The following is a 23,480-nucleotide window of genomic DNA, read 5'->3' on the forward strand; positions in this document are numbered from 1 at the left end:
TTTCAGTGGACTGTTCCAGTTTAGAACAGGAGGAGCTGTTTATCCGGAAGCTGCGGCAGTGCTGTGTCTCGTTCGACTTCATGGACCCGCTGTCGGATCTCAAGGGCAAGGAAATCAAGCGGGCAGCACTGAACGACCTGTCGGCGTACATCACACATGGCCGTGGTGTGCTAACGGAGAACGTCTACCCGGAGATTATCAAAATGGTACGTTTGCGTAACAGGCTAAGGGAGGGAGGAGGGGCGATAGAATTGTCGCCGATGAACCGCCTTCCTCCCTACCAGCGCGTCTTTATCATGGGAAATTACTTTAGTTGCAGCGATCAATTTTCTTTTGTTGTGCAAATTTTGTCCTCCGTATTTAGCCACCTGACGTGTTGTATCAAGTGTGGTTTGCATTGCCAGTCACTGTTGGTTTATTGGAAGTGTCGCGTGTAGAGTGTTTGTTCTGTAGGTCAGGAAAAATTTACATACGCTACCATGAACTCTGACGCGGATCAGGAAGTTTGTGATATTTTTTTTACTAATGTAAGTTCGAAAAATTGGGCTGAAGTGATTGTTCATTTATCGTTCTAGTTTAAAAAGGAAGCGTGTTTAATGAAGTATGAGGCCCAAATTACCTTCTGCGTAGAATACTGGTCGTAATTGAATTCTAAATATGATTACTAATTTCAAGCTCTCAGTGGAAGTGATTTTATAGCGTTTTAAAATCAAACGCAATCGTTTCACTATTAATTTACAGTCATCTTCATGTTTTGTTCATTTCATTCATTTTATACATGTTCGGTCGTTTAGTTTGAAAAATCAGCTGTCGAAAATTATCGATTAAGTTACAGGTTTGCATTGAACATTTTTCAACATGGTGAACTTTTTCTACAGGTTTTTGCATAATGATTTTATTACTTACTGTTTTATATTAATTTCTAATTATCATCCACTGAACCCGAAAATGAAATCTCAAATTTCTAGAAATGGGTTTATTTGTCTATACTGGAATTTTGTTAGTTGTTGAGTATTGTTAGCTGATGCTTACCTTTTTAGATGAGCCGCACCAACTAAAATCCTAACACATAACTTTTATTTAATATCAGAATACTGAGATCTAGCATTTTGTATGAGTCTTGCATATCAGCTGCCTAACTGCTGTTTCATTGGAAATGCATACAAATCCATGCGAGTGAAATAAAGCTTTTCAAAAATGCCTTGAAGGTCTTTGTAGTTTGTTGGGTGAGAGAGGACATTTTCAGCGGTCTGAACCGCTGAGATTCTAGTTTAATCACTGCCGGAAATACCATGCATCTGTAAACGTACAACATAATTGGAATCAGGGTGGGGAAATGTACTGGTAAGCTACAGTATTCACACGACAGTAGCAAGATTTTTGTGATTACCACTGTGGACAGCGTTGCCACTAAGTTTTGAATAAAATCTGGCAAAACGAAAATAAAAAGTCTGGCCAAAATCTGTCACTCATTTTTGGATAAAATTCCTGGCAGAATTGAAAATGATGACCTTTTTTTTGCTCTCGCCGGGTGTAGGTAGGTAAAGGCCTGACACGGCCCTTCTCGCAGTAATGACCTTCTTGCGAGACGACGCGGATGAAATCTGGCTCATTTACAAATATCTGGCAGATTCTGAGGTTTATCTGTTTGTCTGGCGCGCAAACAGAAATCTGGCAAAATCCAGATTTATCTGGCATACTGGCAACGTTGACTGTGGAATGAAACACTACGCGACAGTAGCCGCTACCGAAGTTTCATACGATCTGCTTTATCTCTTTTTGTCACGAATTCAATATGAACAACAATTCTATCGCTCACTTCTCTTTATATTGTTGTCATTGTATAGACAATCTCTGGCTCGTGTGTTATTGACTGTTACTATAACTTCTTTAGAAGAATTTATGAGGATTTATGAGGATTCAAATCTTCTGGTGTACACGATTGATGATATTTTTGCAGTTCATACCTATACAGAAATTATTTTTCTTCCATCTTATTACTGTGCTAAACTGTCGCATGATTGCTAATTATTGTCATTTGCACAACGGCGACAGTCGAGATATCGAAGTGGCCGGAGATCGGCACAAAAGAGAATCGTTAACAATCCGTGTTGGCTTCTCGTCACACGATTCTCTCAAATAGAGAAGCGTACAGTTGAATGCTGCTGCAGGGATACCAAATGTGCAGATTTGTCTGCAAAACGCAGATTTTTGGAGTCCGTGTGAAAATATTTATTGATTTGCATTTCTTCACGATTTCTGCAGATTTTTGTCAGAGTCTCCTTATATTTGCGCAGATTTTCTAAAAATTTGTGCAGATTTTTACAGACTTTTGCATACGCGAGCGGAATTTTTTCGGATCACGGATAGATTTTTTTTAGATTTCGAGCACATTTTTCCGGTTTTTCGAGCAGTTGCAGACATTTTTCAAAAACATCTGGCATCTCTGCGCTGCTGTCGCAGTCTGCAAGAGAGGCAACAGTACTTTTCGATACGGTGTCATGCAAAAATGTCAACTGTTCGACACACTGATTGGAATATTGAAACAAATTCCAATAATTCCACTCATCGCATAAAGGATTCAATTCTTGATCCCAAGTCTTGATTCCAATTCTTGATCTATTCTTGATCGCAACAAAAGAAAATTATCATTATTTCACATAAGTAAGGGTGATAAATTTGCGAAGAACATCGAAACATTACTCAACTTTCAGTCAAATTTAGACATTCCATGAGGTAATTAGAAAAAAAAACTAAGACGTCTTAGATATACAAAATAGATTCCTCGTAACTGAAAATGTGACGTTCTGCCTTAGAAATTTGGAAATGTGAAGTAATTTTTCATTTTTATTTATAAAGAGCAAAATCGCGCCAAACGACCTGTGAACGCGTAAAAAAATAATCGACCATTTTTGGTTTGAATGAATCTTTGCACACGTATTTGGCTAAGTAAACGGAGAATTTTTCACAGATGTAGAGGGAATAATCACTTCATTTCAATGTTAAAAAAAGAGTTGAACTTAATTTTTTCAAGATACTTGAAGTGATTACGTTTGATAAAAAACCTAGGATGGTAAAATAAAAATCAATTTTTTTATGAAAGATCAATTTAAAAATCTGAGATTATTCAGATTGTCATTTTGAATCAACAAGCTGTTGGCAATTAACATTCTAAATGCATCGGTTCTCAAATCATTTTAATTAATTTTCGAAAAATTTTTAATATTTAAGAAATCCACGCTTTCTTCAATTTGTCCATGGTTCTCCAGCAGAAACTATAAGTTCGTTGAAATGTATGATCAATATTATACAATTCATTCTTTGACAATAAGACGATTGGGCGACCGGTCATGACTTCTCTGGGCCTTTCTAAATCCGGCTATTGACGTTCATGTTCGTCGGGGTCGTTCAATAATTACGTAAGCATATTTTTCCACTTTTTCAACCCCCCTCCCTTGTAAGACATCGTAAGATTTTTTGATACCCCCCCCTCCCCCTAGTAACATCTTACTATATATACTATATAGATTTTTATTATAGTTTTATCATCCTGAAGCAAGCACAATACTTCGTTTTAATTCGAGTTAATAGTCGTTTCGTAATTTTCTTTTTATGAATTTTACCGTCCACACTTTCATGAACATGGTTATTTGAACAGCTGCATTTACAATGTATTTTTACGTAAGATAATCAGTTCACCCCCCCCCCTCCCCCCTATTTGCTTACGTAATTATTGAACGGCCCCTTCAACTGAATTAGCGTTACTTGCCATTCGTTTTAATATGCCACCAATTTCATCGTATGGGCCCTTGTCATGAGAAGTCGCAAAAAAAGCCAATCTTCGTCTGCGTTATATGTATTTTGTTTTGAACTTAAAAAGATTTTTTTTTCTATTTTTGTATAAGAAAATCCTTGAGACATACTTATAGTTTGTGTCTGCCACTAAACTAGATACAAACTTTTGAAAAGGACGTATTTTAAAAGAAAAAAAACCTGATTGCTTTTCTTGTGAATGAGATAGCGCTTTAAGGTATTCAGAGGAAATATGCACCCTCAAAAGATCTAAAAGTTGTTTGAAGACCGCGTTCTGATAAAAAAAAAGTTGCGTTGCAAAAATTTTATTTTTCAGCGGCACCCTAACCCTAAGATAAGAACTAGCTTTCTTCGACAAAGTTGTTTAAAATAAGCCTCTGAGGAAAGAAGAAATGTACCTTTTTCTGCAACAAATTTAGTTTCGCTTTTTATGATAAAAATCCTAATTTTTATTTTCTAAAAAGAAGCACGTTTACAAACACAAAATATCTTTTTGATACTCTACAAACCTAGCAACAACCACTTTTGAACAAAAAATTAAATACAGGTCGGACTCGATTATATACAGACTCGATTATATATTGACTCGGTTATATATGATTCGATTATATGAGCCGTTGCGAACCAGAGTGGTCTATGTGCCATCGAGCAAATTGTTCAGGAGAAGCAATTTTCGAAAAACCTCTGAATAAAATTCTGTTATATATATATATATATATATATATATATATATATATATATATATATATATATATATATATATATATATATATATATATATATATATATATATATATATATATATATATATATATATATATATATATTGGCAGAGCTGTATGCCACCACGGGTCGGTATTTGGCGATTTGGCGGTTGCAGATAAGTCCAGTACGGCGGCCATATGCACGACCAGCAAGTTCCCGGTTCAGGAGGTTGTGTCAACCTCAAATGAAGGATACGCGGTTGCCAAGGTGGACGGAGTGTTCTACTGCAGTTGTTATGCTCCGCCGCGTTGGTCTATCGAAAGGTTCACCCAGATGGTCGATTTATTATCTATGGAGCTGACGGGACTAACACCCTTAGTAGTGGCGGGCGACTTCAACGCTTGGGCTGTTGAGTGGGGAAGCCGCCGCACGAACCGGAGGGGTCAGATCTTGTTGGAAGCTTTGGCAAAGCTCAACCTAGATCTGGCCAACGTTGGAACCAAGTGTACATTCAGCAGAAATGGTGCGGAGTCGATCATCGACGTGACGTTCTCCAGCCCAGGACTGATCGTGAACTGGAGGGTAGACGATGGCTACACCTATAGTGACCACCAGTCGGTCTGCTATAGCGTAGTCCAGAACGTGAGGCGGCAGGCGACGGGTAGAGCCAATACTCCGACCGTCCGCGGGTGGAAGACATCGCATTTCGATGCCGAGGTATTTGCAGAAGCAATGAGAAGAGAGCGCGAGGGGGGCAGTTGGCTCCGCCCGAGTGCTGACCAATTAGTTGCCACATTATCGCGGGCGTGCGACGCCACCATGCCTAGGACCCGCCAACCTAGGAATGGTAAGTCACCGGTATACTGGTGGACCGACGCGATAGCGGACCTCCGTAGCGCGTGCCTCCGTGCAAGACGGATGTTGCAACGTGCACGTACCGATGCACAGAGGGTAGAGCGCCGTGTAGTATTCGGATCTGCAAGATCGGCGCTTAAAAGTGCGATAAAGGCGAGCAAAAGGGCCTGCTTCGATAGGCTATGCGCGAGTGCCAATACGAATCCGTGGGGCAACGCCTACAGAGTCGTAATGGCGAAGACCAAAGGCGTGTTGGCGCCTGCAGAGCGATCACCAGCGATGCTGGAGCGTATCATCGAGGGACTCTTTCCACGACACGAGCCAAATCCTTGGCCTCCGGTTGCTGAGTCTCACGTCCGACGTTCCAGTATCTCAGACACAGACCAGGGATGGTCGGCCAACCTGCCGGGCATCCAATCCGTGAGAGACGGCAGCCGTGCAGAGGTTGTGGAGGAGGTAAGGGTTACGAATGAGGAACTCATCGTGATCGCCAACTCCCTAAAGGTGAGCAAGGCACCGGGACCGGATGGAATCCCGAACTTGGCCATCAGGACGGCCATGAAAGTGGCCCCCGATCTATTTCGAGCAGTCATGCAGAAGTGCCTGGATGACTGCCTCTTTCCGGACAGGTGGAAGCGACAGAGATTGGTGCTGTTGCCGAAGGCTGGGAAACCGCCAGGGGACCCATCGGCATACAGACCTATCTGTCTGCTGGACACTACGGGCAAGGTGCTTGAGAGGATTATCCTCAACAGACTGGTGAAGTACACAGAGGGTGTAAACGGTCTGGCAAGTAACCAGTTCGGCTTCCGGAAAGGTAGATCCACGCTGGATGCTATTCTCTCTGTCACCAATACGGCAGAGGTAGCACTCCAGCGTAAGAGTTGGGGCATTCGCTACTGCGCAATCGTCACGCTTGACGTGAAGAATGCATTCAATAGCGCCAGTTGGGACTCCATAGCGCTCGCGCTTAGGAGCATCCACGTACCGGTGTCGTTGTACAAGATTTTGGAAAATTATTTCCAGAATCGAGTACTAGTTTACAACACGGAGGAGGGTCAGAAGTGCGTCCCAATCACCGCAGGGGTACCGCAAGGTTCCATCCTGGGCCCGGTGTTGTGGAATGTCATGTATGACGGGGTATTGAAACTAAAGTTCCCTGTAGGGGTTGTGATCGTCGGTTTCGCAGACGACATCACGCTAGAGGTCTACGGCGAGTCGATCGAAGAGGTCGAGTTGACGGCCGCGCACTGCATACGCAAGGTCGAAGACTGGATGCACTCTAGGAAACTGGAGTTAGCGCACCATAAAACGGAGGTTACGGTTGTGAACAACCGCAAATTAGAGCAACAGGCGGTGGTCAGAGTCGGTGACTGCACCATTACCTCAAGGCGTTCCTTGAAGCTCTTGGGGGTTATGGTTGACGATAAGCTCACATTTAAGAGTCACGTCGACTATGCCTGTAAGAGGGCTTCAACGGCCGCTGCAGGACTATCTCGAATGATGTCCAATAGCTCAGCGGTATATGGCAGCAAGCGTAAACTTCTTGCCAGCGTGGTTTCGTCCATACTTAGGTATGGTGGGCCAGCGTGGTCCAAAGCGTTAGGTACCAACAGTCATCGTCGAAAACTGGAAAGTACCTACAGGCTCATGTGCCTGAGGGTTGTGAGCGCGTACCGTACAGTGTCATACGACGCAATCTGCGTCCTGTCCGGCATGATGCCTATCAGCATAGCCATTAAGGAGGACGTAGAATGCTTCGATCAACGTGACACAAGGGGTATACGAGGCACCAGAAGGTCATTCTCGATGATCAGATGGCAGCAGGAATGGTCCAATTCCGCAAAGGGTAGATGGACGCATCGACTTATTCCGGACGTATCCGGATGGGTCGGGAGGCGCCATGGAGAAGTTAACTTCCACTTGACACAGATTCTGTCAGGTCATGGTTGCTTCAGGCAGTATCTACACAGATTCGGGCATGCGGGGTCCCCCATGTGTCCCGAGTGCGCGGATGCGGAAGAAACTGCTGAGCATGTCTTCTTCGTGTGCCCTCGTTTTGTGCATGCGCGGAGCGACATGATGGTAGTGAGCGGGCCGGACACCACTCCGGACAACCTAGTTCGGAGGATGTGTGAAGACCCAAACATTTGGAGGGCGGTTTGTACAGCCGCCTCTCAAATAGTTTTAGAATTGCAAAACAGGCGACAGGTTGACCACCGACACGCCAGTGTTAGCTAACGGCCAGTCTCCAGGTTAGTTAGCTAAGTTAGCAAAGAGATCTATAGAACCAAGAGGGTGCACAGAGCACAAAAGCCGCTCCCCGAAGCAATACCTAGCGGTGGTCCCGGGGAGTATTATGGGCTAGAGACTGGAGGGGTTTTAGTGGGTCCGGTCACTGATTCAAACCAACCCCACACTCCCTGAGGTTGGTCACCTCAGGGGTTTGGATGCAAATTTCCCCTCCACCTGAAACAAAAAAAAAAAAAAAAAAAATATATATATATATATATATATATATATATATATATATATATATATATATATATATATATATATATATATATATATATATATATATATATATATATATATATATATATATATATATATATATATATGAATATATATATATATATATATATATATATATATATATATATATATATATATATATATATATATATATATATATATATATATATATGAATATATATATATATATATATATATATATATATATATATATATATATATATATATATATATATATATATATATATATATATATATATATATATATATATATATATATATATATATATATATTCACTGGAATCCTCGAATCGTTTCGGAGCAGAGTGGTCTATGTACACAAACCCGGTAAATGACAAAGTAAATGACGGTAAATCGTATAAAATGGCTAGTGTCACAAGTTATATGATACATATAGATTGTCACATGTAAGATGTCACGTGTTACAGTACATGTAACACAAGATATTACATATTACATAATATTTTACATGTTACATTTTTCGTGTTACATTACGTGTAACATGTTACATATCAAGTGTGACATGTACAAAACAAGTGGCATGTTCCTTATCACATGTAATATGCTACATGTTACGTGTTACATGATAGTATTACATCGATTCATGCACATAGACCACTCTGTTCCTAAACAAAACGGCCATTCTGTTTCGGACGAATTTTCAACATAGAATAAATCAGCTTTAAAATTCGATTTTCCGAAATTTTCTCAATCACCCAACTTCAGCTTTTGGAGTAGATGCGGTTTATGCAAAAAACTCATTTTCGAAAAAAATGGTCTTTAGACCACTCTGTTCCGCAACGGCTCATATATTAAATTGTATATAATCGAATCATGAAAAAAAATTTTTTTTTCTTTTCAATTTTAAATATAACTTACCTAAAGCAGCAATGTCGTATAGGGATCGTCTAAAAATACGTAACGCTTAGGGGGAGGTAGAGATCTGACAAAACGTCGCAATCAATACTAAAAATTTTGAAGATCTATACAAAGTGCGTTACCTAGAGGAAAGAGGGGGTCGAAAATAGTTTTTATTTACGGTACGTAATTAATGGACGTTCTCTTCAGTCCAATATGACGTAACGAAACATTTTTTGACCCAAAACGTTGATTTTTGAGCCATAATGTTTCAAGTAAAGTAAAGCTGATCTAAAACAGAACTATCGCGAGGAAACGTTCACAAATTATGTAACGCTCAGGAAACGAAAAAGAGTGTTGGGTTGGCAAAGTGTTGCAACCCATACGGAAAATTTAAACAAAAAGCATGGCAAAAGGGGAAAGGAGATCAACAATAATTATTCTTGCGTTATGTTATAAATAAGTGCTTCCTTATTCATTCATAAAAAATCCGTTCAAATGTTACATAACGCAAGCAAAGCTGAGCAAATTTTTCATGCCTGGTGTGCTGAGTATTGGAAACATGCTAGACAAAGTGGTGAGGGTTTTCCGGAAGTCCAATATTTATGTCACGTTAAATTGGAATGGACCCTAATATTACTGTTTCAATGTTAAGGTTGAGGTGATAGAGATTGACTCTTTTCAAATACTTATTTTTATGAAGTTGAAATCAATACATATATTTTTGTACATACATATATTTTTGTAAGAAAGGTTTTTTGCGACTTTAAGGGGGTTAGTCAAAAAATTCCTACTTATTTATTCAAAAGCAACAAAATATTTATGCAAAATAAACAAAACAAATTTTTTTTTCTGATTCGATTATATATAGGATTCGATTATATATAGTGAAAATTTTTCGGAGACTGTATATAATCGAGTCCGACAGTAGCATTGGAAGCCTAATGGCAGGTTGACAGCAAGAAAAAGCTGAAGGAAGTAAGAAAGCGCAAAAAGGCGGAACTTATCAATGATTTGAAGATAACAAGGACGGAAATTGTGCAGGACTCTATAAAACTGGGTAAAGTCGACGAACAGCTATAAGCGATGATGGTGAAATAGTTTTCAATATTTTGACAAAAGGAGCTCATATTTATCGAATTCCTGAAAAACTGTCATGATTTTGTTTAGAAATACAGCCATTTAGGCTTGTTACATAGTTTTTGGGGTGATTTCTTACGAATTTTTTTAATCGCGGATTTCCAGAAAAAGTCGAAAAACTTCATTTTACCATTTTACTCGTACTTCATTTACAGTCCATACGCAAATGCCCGCACCTTGGCCTTAGCCCCAGCCATAAGATTGTGCACAACCTGTGAATCAACCGTTTTTTGCATGTAAACCCATACTTTCTTCAGTTCCTCGACTGTCTTCACTACCTTAGGTTGTTTAAGAAGGTGCTGCTTCATAATCGTCCAGTACTTTTCGATGGGGCGTAGCTCCGGAGTGTTGAGAGGGTTGAACATTTTCGGCACGAAATTGACCTTATTGTCCGCATACCACTTCAGCACGTCCTTGGAGTAGTGGCATGAGGCCAAATCCGGCCAGAAGATTGTTGGGACTTTGTGGGCCTTCAGGAGAGGAAGCAGCCGCTTCTGGAGACACTCTTTCATGTACACCTGTCCGTTCATCGTGTCCTGTGTCACGAAAGGTGCACTCCGCTTCTCGCACGTGCAGATGGCTTGCCAAACCAGGAATTTCTTCGCAAATTTGGACATCTTCTGAGTGCGGAGTTTTTCCTTCACTTCTGGGCTTCCGATCGGTGGTCAATCGTTTCTCGAACCGCGACACCGTGGAATTCGCGTTTCCCAACGTTTTAGCGATGGAACGATGCGAGAGATCCTTGTTTTCGTGATGAATGCGCAAGATTTTATCACGTGCTGAATGCGCAAGATTTTATTCCGCGAGCTTTGATCACAGGACTTTAAAACTTGCAGGATGTAAATAATGCATTATTAACTAAATCCACCCAAATTTTCATTAAATTCTACCCAACGGTTAAAAAGTTAAAGCAATTTCATGGTGTGGCAATTTCATCGTGGACACCCTTTAACACAAAATGAAGTTCGATGGTTAAATTTATCTCATACATTCTTTTGGCACCGTAATACAGAAACATTGCAAGCTTAAGAGCAGGTTGACAGAGAGAAAAAGCAGAAGGAATCAAGAAAGTACGAGAAGGCGAAGATTGTCAACGACTTGAAGATCAAAAAGGGCGAAAATTTGTTACCGTTTACACATTTTACCCCATATACCACATACGAGCAACCAGTGAGAAACAAGGCATACTGCTGTTCGGTATGATAGGCTTGTTAGTACTAAAATTTAATGTCGTCATCAATGTCTGAATTCCCGTCATATATGATTAATGATCATTAGATAAGGTATGTTAGGAGGTAGTATTAAAAAAAAGGCATGCTAATTATTTATGTACGGTCTAAGATTAGCTTAAGGATAAATTAAATGTTTGTTAACACACTAGACACAAAACACTCTTGAAACATTGCTGGATTGGGAAACCGGAAACGCTGTTGGATATATAGAAAGAGGAGGAAAGATACGGGTAGAAAGGGGGGTAGAAGAGGGAGGAGAGGAAAACTACGGAATAGAGAGTATAGAAGCTACATTGGAAAGTCATTCGTTGATAGACCGTGCGAAGAGAAAGTTCCAATCGAAGTAAAGTAGTTTTTCGTACGAATCCAAGTGGAGAAAAAAATTAAAATAGCTACGTTAGCCTAACTGGTGAATCAGGTAGGAACAAATAAAGCAACGTAAAATCCGCCAAGATACTAGCTTCTCCTCCTCCGCCCCCAACCATCAGGACCCATTATTGGAGGATTTTTGCCATATCTATCCGCGTGGCTAGGAAGCCAAAAGCCATCTAGAGACTGAGCCAATTTAGTTCCCGGGGTGGTGTGCCCATTAGAATTCACTCCCGTACGACGAAGCAGCTCCGAGACCAAGCGAGGAACGATCAAGAGACACCACGACGTAGTTTCCCTAACCCAACCAGATCCAGCATCAGCCGGCCGGCACAGCGCATTTTTACACACCATACACTCACAGAAACGTTAGTTAGAATAAAATAATAACTATAGACGACCGTATTTGGCTTCCGATTGGTGTCACATGTCCCAAAGCCGACCTTGAGCCTCCGAAACTCACGCTCGTGCTAGCCATCAAAAGAGGCCTTTGGAGCCCAGCCCCGGATAGTCCCCAGAGGTACGACCAGGGACTGGGGTGATTTGAGCTGGTCCTTCCGACCGTAAAGAGATAACAAATTGTGCAAGAGCTTTCTATGAGGGTATTTGCTGAAGTCGACCGACAGCTGAGAGCTATGAAGGAGAAAAAAATTTCATTGTTTTATAACACTATTTTTTCAAAAACCTAAATAAACATGTCAAAATTGATGTTTTTCTCATATTTTTTTGAAAATGAAATGCCGGGAAATTTCAATAAATTCCATCGGGAAAAAACGGGAAATCGAAAATTGATTTCGAGTGGCCACCCTGTCATCGGGAAAATAACCGGAAATCGGAAATTAGAAAGCTCTCAAACTTTTATCCCTTGAATGCAATAAGGCAAGTAACAGCCTCATGTAGCTTTACGTCAACCTTGCGGTCGTGGCTTCACACACAATCTTTCTGACTTTACATCGCGAGATCAATACCTTATTAAAATTAAATAGCATTGGATTTATACTGATACCATTGATTTTGCTAATTCTGAAATATGAGTCCTAACATTTTCGCCTTATTTCTGTGCTTTTACCAGGTCTGGTTTGAGCTCTAGGGCAAAACCTGTGTTGATCACCTGTGTGAATCTACCAGTTTTACACATATAAAAACAGGCTCGTCGGATGGCAAAGGTCAACGGAATATTGAGTACACCAAAAAAGAACATAGATTTCCCCGCAATATATCGAAGTTTTTGCGATTTATTTTGGTTTTGATTTAGGTACAGTCTTAAAATAAAAGCTTAAATCTGTAAATTTATCGAAAAATAAAAGGGATAAAATTGAGTTTAATATTTTAAAAGGAAACGAGTGAGTTTTTTTGTTATTCAACTATTCAAAGATTTTTCTCTCTTAACTTTGATTGGATTTTAGATTAGGATTTTTTTCTGGGGGGACTTGTAGCCTTAAGGTTACATACAGAGTCCGCTTTGACAAGCGATTGGTCATATGTGAAAATCCCTTTGGCGTCAAAGGGCTTAGGCTTCCTCCCATCCTCCTATTTTGACTCTTTCCACACGCAAAGTTCCAGAAGGAAATAAAAAGAAAAAAAAGGCGGAAATAAAAAGAAAAAAAGGCGCCCGCAAAGCTCGGTTAAAGAAGAGCATTGGAGAGTCTATGAGCATGTAGGGGGAAGAGTAAAAAGTATAAATATCCGTCACTTGCCACGGTGACTAAGTGACCTTTCTTTTCCGGAACAGTCGTTAGAGATGCAACACTTCCTTCTTTAATTTCCTAACCAACTGTAAGGACGTAGCTGGCACCATTATCGATCTATATAAAGCGGAAGCTACTGAATTGTTGTACATTGAAGACGGCAAATTAAACCTAAATTAACCATTATGGTGGTTCTTTGTACAACTCTACCAGCTCAGATCCATCAAGGAGGAGCCACTACGAAGTCTACGGTCGTTCAAGCTCAAGCTCAATAGGGTCATTTTAACCCTCTAGTGCCCAGTGTCGCGTTTAGACGGTCTTCAGTTAAACCTCTAAAAAGTTTCAATCAATACTGAAAAAATGTTTATAGAAGTTTATAGTGATTTTTTCGAAGTCCGTCTGAAAATTCACTTGGGCACTAGGGGGTTAAGAACACGCTATTTTTAAATATTACTTCAAAAACAAAAGGACGATTGTTTTAAGTAATTAAAATATACCGCATAGTTTTATAAATATCCGCATAATTTTGGATTAGGAACGCCAGTTGCGTGAATTAATCTAATCTTAAAAATATCCCGATACTCGTCTAGCGGAACCACTTTTCACCTACTTATTCACCCTAAAATAGAAGTTAACTTATCCTAGAATAGATTCATTTTTGCGCATTTTCATGCGAAATAGCGAACTAAAATTTCAACCAATACGTTATCTGCAAAAAAAAAACATTGGGAAATTACTTTACGAGAACATAAACATAACTTAAGGTAGCTATCGTCGTTCTTGTATCGATCACACTTTTTCGTTTGTAACTAGTTTCCGAGTGAAAAAACTGCTGGAATTTTGTTTTTTTTTCAGGTATATTTCTAATGCAATAGTTATATTATGGTATAATATAACGTAATTGTTATATGAAAACATATTTGTTACCAAACCACACTGAAATATTACAACCGTAACTGCCGATAACTTGCAGGAAAACCCCTTTTTAATTTCTTACCAAACAAAACAACGCAAAAACAGGAAAAGTTGGATCAATAAAAAACAAATCAAAACAACCTACAGATGTAAGCAACATCAAACAACGATGCGAGTCTATCCACAGGTGGGATGCTCTGCAACCATCATCAAATCTAATTGATTTACATAGTGCACGGCTGCAAAAGTTTTCTCTTCTGTAGTTAATTGTAGTTATTTTTATAACGCCGAAATAACATGTTAATAAATGAAAAGTGCACGCCACCAAGGTTTCTCATGCCAGACATTCAACAACATGAAAAATGAAAACATAACATCACATAACCTTCTGGAATCTGAAAATCAATTATATTTCCGGAGCTGTAGGAATAATTATTTTATTTCCAACAGAGTCCACCAAGAGAGATTGTTCAATTAGTTTGATCGTTTGGGTTCGTTGCTTTTTTCTGCTTTGCAACACATTTGAGTGGATATTATAACTATATAACGATTCGATTGTTCACCAAAGCACAGAAAATTTACTCACCACGAAGCGTGCTGCAGTATCATACGTTTTTATTCTTATTGAGAATGTCCTAAGTGATTAATTCATCTTCACCTGTTTTAACAGATATCAGTGAATCTGTTTCGAACACTCCCGCCTAGTGAAAACCCGGACTTCGATCCGGAGGAGGATGATCCGACACTGGAAGCATCATGGCCCCACTTGCAGCTGGTGTACGAGGTGTTTCTACGCTTCCTAGAGTCAGCCGACTTCCAGGCGACGTTCGGCAAGAAGGTGATTGACCAGAAGTTCGTTTTGCAGGTTCGTACCATTCAATTGTATTTTTGCGCAAACCAAATGAGTGTCTTGTCGTATATTTCCAGCTCCTGGAGCTGTTCGACTCCGAGGATCCGAGAGAACGAGATTTTTTGAAAACCGTATTGCACCGTATATATGGAAAATTTCTAGGATTACGTGCATTTATTCGTAAGCAAATTAATAACATATTTCTACATTTTATATACGAAACGGAACATTTCAACGGAGTCGGCGAACTACTGGAGATTTTGGGGAGGTAAGTACTCGCTAGTATTCTACTACTTGATGTACCTGACAGCGTTATTTTAAATTGAGTGGAACTAGAAGCAGAATGCTTCCATGTTTTGTTATTCCTCACCCAATCTAGTGTGTTTCTTTGAACCACATCGTTCGAACTGTCTCAAGTGGGATTCAATTATACCCACCAAGTCGCTGCACATTTCCATCCCATGTCACTTACAGTACTATTGAATAAATAAAAATGCTCTGCCAACGCAGAGCAGCACCCACCAGAGGTACAAGGCTAAGGCTACTGACATACTGAGGCGTCAAATGAAGCGAAGCGTTGAGCGTATTAGAAGCGGAATAAACAGAAGCGTTGGGTGAAGCTTCCTATGACATACTGGAGCGAGCGTCGCAAATGCGTTGTGTTGTCATATTCCTAGATTCCATCAGCGGTTTCGTTTAAAGAAAATATGAATTCGTCCAATGAAGATTTGTTTGCTTCTTCAAGCACGTTCAAGAGTAAGAGATTTTTTTTTATGAAATAAAATAATATTTCTGAAGTCAGTTGCGCTATAGACGTAGTAAAAAATATAAGAAATTATTCTAAATTTTAAACCCGCTGACCCCCAGTAACGTTCAACTAGTTTATGATATCTCTTAGGCTTTGAATAACCTCTGTGAGCACAGCTAGTTACTCAGCGACTGGCGTTTCGCGACTAAAGAAGTGCAGCATGTTAGGCATGCAATATCAATCAAAAATATCAGTGTTATTTTCCTGACTACCTAAAAAAATTTTCCGATATTTTCTATATTGAGGACCAAAATAAAGTGAATATGAAGTACCTGGCGATATCAGGTTTAGTCTGCACATGGTATTACTGCACTAACATTTTTTAAACATTTTAACATTTTGTAAACGAAAATGTTTTCTATTTGCTTTTTTTTCAACTACCAAACCAAAACAATGCAAATATAAAGCACCTTGCAATGAAAGGATTAGTCTGAACAAGTTGTACCGCGAAGTATACGCGCGTCAAAACACTACTCGTTCTGTTTCGCCGCCTCTACCGACGCGTCGTTGCCGCTCGAGTATGACCGGTTTGAGCGTTTCATATAGACGTTCGGAGAAGTAGTTCGGACGCTTTTGCGACGCTTCTTGCTTCGCTTCATTTGACGCCTCAGTATGTCAGTAGCCTAAGAATAAAACTAGACAACAGTTTTATCACAGTTTACTTTTCTTTTTGATGTCGATGATGCCCTTCCACTTTTCTTATATGTGCACACTTCATGTTGTTGGCTGATCATTAACAACAAGAAAGGTTTTCCTCAAGAGCACCGACGTCACAAGGACAAGCTTGTCGAAAATAACAACACCGTGGTATCACTGCCGGAAACATAATAGCAAAAGATTCGATTTTCCTACGGTTTCACCTCTATTCGCTTATACCGATACCGTTCAATCGTGTATAAGGTATTGCTAATCCATTGGCACACCCAGACAGTCACACCTACACAGACTCGTGCTAGTGTCCGGATTTGGAATTGTTACTCGACGCTTTTTTTTCTTGTTGGCCTTTACTATTCCCTACTCTACTGATAACATGGCTAATCATGGACCTTGTCTTATATTGCCTAATTTCCTTCGGTCTCTTAAACGAAGCCGGAAGTATTCGTTCGGCCGAGACAAACACACACGTGACGGCAGTTCACGTTGCCTATGTACGCTTAAACTCGCAAAGACAAGGGCGAAGAAAGTCAAAAAAAAAAGAAGGTATCTCGTGCACAATTTCATAGTTCACCGTTTGTCCACTCGACTTTTGTTTGAAATGACAAAACAACGGTAGTTCCTCGAGTGGGATGTGTCTGAAAAAAAAACCCGAAAAATGGTTCCGGGGTCGTTTGTAGTATGAGAACAGTCAGTTATCAGTTAATGTGATCCTTACAGGGATCACTGTGTCCGGTTAATTATTTTATGAATCAAAAATATTGGTCCTGTATCGAATTGTTCGCATTTTGGGGCGCATGCGTACTCGTTTCTTTTTGGTTTTATCATCGGTTTGTGGTTCACATTGATACCAATACGGTTGAAAAAAAAAAACTCATACTCACACTGACCCAACAATCAAAAGTAGCGGTGAATGGAACTCAATTTGATGAATGAAGGGTGATTTTGGAATTGACAGACCAACAAACAAATACAGATATAGCAATGGCGCCAGCACATCGTGCGGCCATTGAGTGCCTGAGTGACTCTCTGTGTAGACTTTTCACCCATGAATGACAACATTTGTCACTGGACTGGAGCTGAGTTGCAGCAGCGGAGCAGAAGGAAAACAAAATGTTTCATTCAGAAGCGTTCGGGGAGCCTGCACCATAAATTAATGGAATTATGCGTAATCGGTCAATTTGATTCGCAACTTGGAGGATGTGTTATGTTTTCGCTTGTCTGGTTTTTAGCCAAAAAGTTGTCTTCAATGATGTCTGGAAAGTTCGCTTTAATCATAGAGTATTCACTATTTTAGTTGTATTGAAAAAGTTGGGGTTTTCAATAATGTTATTTATTAAGCTTCTTCTTTGCTTTAGACGGAAGACAATCGACGCTACTTCTTTAGTGCCATTCACCGATGCCCAAGAAAGTGAATCCACCTAGGGTCCTAATTTTCGATTATTTACTTCCCGTGATTCCATTTATTTTGAGCCTCAGAAATCTCTCGGCATGAGCTAGAATTGAATCTATGCCAATTGGGTTGAGAGAGGAGAACGCGTTAACTACCTCACATAACCACCGATACTTATTCCCGTGTTGAGATACTAAATCGACGCCTTGTACTTAATGTTCAATCCATGCTACGCAATCCAACGCTTTGCGAAAAGTTTCAAGCCAAAGTTCTTGAAACTTTTTGTCGCTTTCTTAATTGGCCCTTTACCCGGACGAAAACATACGATTCGCATAGATTTTCTAGGATTCTTCACATTGGGTTCGTGAGCGTCCTTGAAAAGGATTCCTAAAAAAAGAATCCTCAGGAATGCCCCGTATATGGCTCTAGGATTCTCGAATAAGATTCCTGGGGATTCTTACTCAGGATTCTCTGCGTGTCAGTAAAAATATTTTGATTACTAAAAACGTGAGCAATCTACAAATCTTTCGCATTTTGTTAATATATCCACGCATTAGAGACTTCGAATTAAAGGATTTATCAAATGCTGTTCATTATTGCTGTTTACCAATAGACTAGTGAGGGGCAAGTCTTTGGAGTCTTTGAAGACACTGTAGTGACTTTCAAGATGCTGCCGCACTAAAAATCTTTAGGTCTATTATCAAATTGTTAGCTTTAATTCTAAATAAACAAACATTGTACATTTGTTTCAAAAAATTGGCACTGGATTGGCTTCCAGCTGGTTTTTTGTGATACCTCTACGGACACATTATATTTTTAAAAGTTTAAACACACATTCTCTATCGGCTGCAAGCTTTTTTTTGCATGCCTGAAGAGCAGAAGTGCCACTGCGCCAGGAATGTTTGTATTTTTTTGGCTGACCCCGATTTCTTCACACAGTTTATAAGATGTTCGATCTGATTGAGCTTGTTGGTTGTTAGCCTGTGCCCCAATTTGGAACTAGGGCAAGGAACGGCTTAAGCAGTGGCGACTATTTGATTCAGTCGAAGAAAACAGGCTGCAAACCCCCTAGTTTTGATCAATATCAACGGCAGGAAAGTGAGGAGTCCCGTGACAATGCGTAGTTCACCACGAGTTAAACTGAGTAGCCTTTTAGTAACCACAAGGTTGGGGTAGATCAAATTTGTCTAGATACCAGTGAGACGCTATTCCTAGCTTTTCCCATGTACTTAGTCCGCCTTTGATGGCCGATAAGAAGGTACCCAGAAACGATTCTGGTCCAATGAATTGCTGAGCAGATCCTGGTCGTGACTGGGTACCCAAAATAGCATAACTTTGTTGCGACGGGAAAGTTCCTTAAGTGTTGCAACGCACTTCAGTCTAGTCTGGAAACACATGTGGCTGACCTTAATGCGCTTCAGATATAACGTTTGCGGTAAAAAATATGGACAAAAATTGCCGATTTTTCATAGGTTTACCTTTAATCACACTGACGAAACTACTCATGCATCATGAATCATAGTAACCCATGAGTTAGCAAAAAAAAATTGACAGCTCTATCAGTCAAACTCTAACTTTGTTGGCGAAAGAAGTGAAGCTACTCCGTTCAGGAGTGAGCGCGTTCACTCACAAAACAGTTCTATAACGGTCAAAAACATTTAATGCTCTTGAAAAAAACTGATTTTCATGATAATTAAATTGATTTTGTTCAAATTGTTCAATGATATGATAATAATATGATAATACGTGAATAGCTTCAATTTTTTCAAACATTTTCCTCTGAAAACAATCAGAATCCTTTTGATACGATTAGATACCAATTGGATGCTTCCATAAAGTATGTAAGTTCATGCAGTCTTAGAAACATGTTTCTTGTCATAGTTTAATTTCCCATTATTATACATAACGGACGAAGTTAAAGTCCAATAACAATTAAATTCAATAAGGTCTCATGGGGCAACAAGACCTTCCATATGACACTAATTTTGTGAAAATCGGTCCAGCCATCTCTGAGAAAAGTGAGTGAGTTCAAACAGTCTTTGAAACACGTTTCTTTGTATAACTTTTGAACTACATGTCCAATCATTATAAAATTATTTAAAAAAATGGTTCAAAAAACAAGCCCGTTCTTTTGATACCAGTTTTGTTCAAATCGGTTGTGTAGTTTCTGAGATAATGAAGTTTTGTGATTTTCACATTTTGATACATAACCTCGAAACTAAAAATCCGATTACAATAAAATTCAATTGCGTCTTATGGGGCAACTAGACCTTTCATTTGCAATTAGTTTCATGAAAATCGGTCCAGCCATCTCTGAGAAAATCGAGTGAGATTGGGAGACCGTTACATACATACACACACACATACACACACATACAGAAAATGCTCAGCTCGTCGAACTAAGTCGATTGAAATACGAGTTTCGACCCTTTGGAGTACTTTTATACCTTTGGTTTTTTCAGTGATTGCTATACCTTTCTAGGAGAAAGGCAGTTATTTAATGAAAAATGCACCTAAGTTATTGAAATTGTTCGCATATGAAAGCATTTAATTGGTATCTAATCGTATCAAAAGGATTCTGATTGTTTTCAGAGGAGTATGTTTGAAAAAATTGAAGCTATTCATGATTTATCATATTTTTGAAAAATTTATACAAAATCAATAAAATTATCATGAAAATCAAGTTTTTTCAGGAGCATTTAATGAGCATTGAATTATTATGACCATTCTTCAACAGTTTATTGCTTGAAAATGCTGTTTCTGGCCATTGTTCTGCTAACTTTTTTCTTAAGCTAGCAGAACAATATTTTTGAAAAAAATATATTTAATGAAAAATGCACCTAAGTTATTGAAACTGCTCGCATATGGAAGCATTTAATTGGTATCTAATCGTATCAAAAGGATTCTGATTGTTTTCTCAGGACAATGTTTGGAAAAGTTGAAGCTATTCATGTATTATCATATTATTATCATGTTATTGAAATTTGTACAAAATCAATTTAATTATCATGAAAATCAGGTTTTTTCAAGAGCATTAAATGTTGTTGACCGTTATAGAACTGTTTTGTGACTAAAAATGCTATTTTCGTATATTGTCTGCTAGCTATTTTCTTAAGCTAGCAAACAAGTGCATTTTTCAAAGAAATGATGAAGCATTAAATTCGGCGATATGGCATTAAATGAGCATCGAATGAGCACTAAATTTTCATGCTATTAACTCTTTGTTCTGCTGACTTTGTACAGCTTAAGAGACATAAAAACGGACATCGCGCGGCACTTTGTGGACGCCGCACAGTGTGCCCAAATCGAGAAACGGACGGCAAAACTATTTTTTCAAGTCCTATCTTATCCATATATTCTAGAAAGTTGCTTCGTTTACTGCTGTGTTTCATATGCTTCAATGGAATCAGTTACAAATTTCGCCGTATAGAAGGCCCCATAACTAACTTTTAAACGTGACTTGCTAGACGAATAGTTTCTTCTGCAAAGTTGTGTAGAATTTTATTACAAAACTGTTTGTTGAATACCTCAAACCTCTAGAAATTGAAATTTCAGAGCTACAAGACGTTTTCTAAAAAGGCTTGTTAAAAGCAGTTTTTCATCCATATGTTAAACTCTAAGGCCTAAAACATGTATATATAAAATTGAGAGGATACTGTATAAAATTTAGAGAATGCTTAGGTGATTCGTTAGATTACATTCGTGCATCGTTGTATTTTTTGCAGCCTAAGTGCGACAATCTCTGCTTCTATCTTCACTGTATAGGTTATACGTGACCGAGCAATGGTGATGTTAGATCAAAATGCTAATTGTGGTTTTAGCTCCCGAGTCTTGCTGAACAGTGTACTGCAAGCCTAGATCGCTGAAGTCATTTTCTTAACAGCGTAGTCTAGTTAAGCAGTCTAGTTCAGCTACCTACCCAGAATGATTTCAAGATATTTGGTCTCATTGCTGAATCTCAGTCTTACCTCAGTCAATAGCGGAGGAGTGATTGAATGCATCCTTCGCTTATTAAGGGTATAATGACTGTTTTAGTGGGGTTATTGCTGGTGAGTGCTGTTAAGAGCCGTTTGCATACAACTAGATAGAGTTGTATCACATTTTTCCCGCATAATAACTACGTCTACGTCATCAGCATAATCAATGACTTCGTAGCCTAGTTGCGATAGCTTGGTTAGGAGAACGTTAAGAATTCCCGCCTGAGAACACCCTTTCACTGCCAGATGTATCTCCCAATGCAGTTGCGATCTTCCTGCTTGAAAGCATTGCTTGGATCTAACTCATTGTAGTATTGTGGATTCCTTTATTTTGTAGAGCCATGTGAATTGATGCAAAGGACGTGTTATCGAAAGCTTCCTCAATATCAAGAAAAGCGCTGACCCCTATCTTTTTATATTCTAGTGACTTATCGTTCCTCGTCACTAAACAATGCAAAGCGGTTTCAGTAGGTTTACCTTGTTGATAAGCAGAATGATGCTTACGCAAAGGTGAGTGCTTAAGAAACTCGCTGCGGATGTAGTTATCCGTAGTTTTCTCCATCAACTTGAGAAGAGTTGACTTCAGACTTATAGGTCTGAAAGCTTTGGGAAACGTTTTGTCTTTTTTGCCCTGCTCACGTTTGGCCAGCTGACTGGGATATGTCCCAGAATAAAGCTGGCTCTAAGTTTTCTGCAAAAATCGAGTCCGTCCGATATTTGCAGAAAGATTGCTAGAATGCCATCCGATCCTGTTACTTTCATAGACTCAAAAGAGCTTAGTGCCCAGTTGATAAAAGTCTACGTGAATAGTCTGTAGCTCTTCAACGTTCGACCTGGAGGTCACTGTCGAGTCTGGAAAATGAACGTTCATAAGAATATCCAGCTTTTCTTTTCTGAGTGACAGCCGTACTTTCCCTTTTTTCAATTGCCCATGACCATTCGTATGATCTTTGGACATAGCTTTGCTGTCGCGTTGCCTCAGGCAGACTCTGAATGTTCTTACAGAACCGAGCTCTGGAGCTCCTTTTGGCTTTGCGTAGCTTAGTGTTTTATTTTCTCACCTCGTATGTTTACATCCGAACTGCCCCAGACTGTGTGGTGCGCGTTGGCATCGTAGCCGACGATGAGTGGCTTGTTGATGCTTTGGTAGTACCGCACAAGCGCTGGGAGTTCGGAGGGCAGTATATCGTCCACGTCCCCCGGGAAGTAAGCGGAGGCAACGTCCGTCTCTTGTGTACCGTTAGTCGCAATGCCGACCAAATCCCGTTTGATGAACAAATTGTAGTCCTTGAATTTAGCTGTTTTTTTTTTTTTTGTAAGATTTGTACCACTGCGACCATTATTTTGATCTTTTGTAGTGAAGCGAATTTAGCTGTTGGTGACAATATATCAACTTATCGTTTGCGTTGGTTAGGCCAAGGATCCTGGTTTCGTGAGCCCATGGTTCCTGGATCAGCGCTACGGATAGCTGATCCTTGGCGAATCTCCTGCAAAGAACACTAAAAGCGCCTTTCGCGTGATTTAGATTCACCTGTTGACAACGCGTCCTTTATAGGATCTAATTGAGTTCCGATTGGCGGACGGTTGCCATCAGCAGTGATGCTAGGTTGGGTTGTCTGCGTACCCTCAACAACAGGCTCCCGTTGCAGCAAACGGTAGGCGACAGA

General features: G+C 39.6%; 1 protein-coding gene across 13 annotated transcripts in view; it reads left to right on the forward strand.

The window, feature by feature from the left end:
* The window catches only part of LOC129719167 (serine/threonine-protein phosphatase 2A 56 kDa regulatory subunit epsilon isoform), a 99,615-nt gene that overhangs the window by 67,041 nt on the left and 9,094 nt on the right, over window positions 1–23,480 (forward strand). For all 13 annotated transcript variants that reach the window (XM_055670630.1, XM_055670620.1, XM_055670628.1 and 10 more), the window contains 3 exons: window positions 7–206; window positions 14,802–14,996; window positions 15,059–15,249. In XM_055670630.1, the coding sequence (XP_055526605.1) occupies window positions 7–206; window positions 14,802–14,996; window positions 15,059–15,249 (586 nt within the window). The remainder of the gene's footprint in view (window positions 1–6; window positions 207–14,801; window positions 14,997–15,058; window positions 15,250–23,480) is intronic.

The sequence above is a fragment of the Wyeomyia smithii genome, chromosome 1 (genome assembly GCF_029784165.1).
Source record: "Wyeomyia smithii strain HCP4-BCI-WySm-NY-G18 chromosome 1, ASM2978416v1, whole genome shotgun sequence".
NCBI lineage: Eukaryota > Metazoa > Arthropoda > Insecta > Diptera > Culicidae > Wyeomyia > Wyeomyia smithii.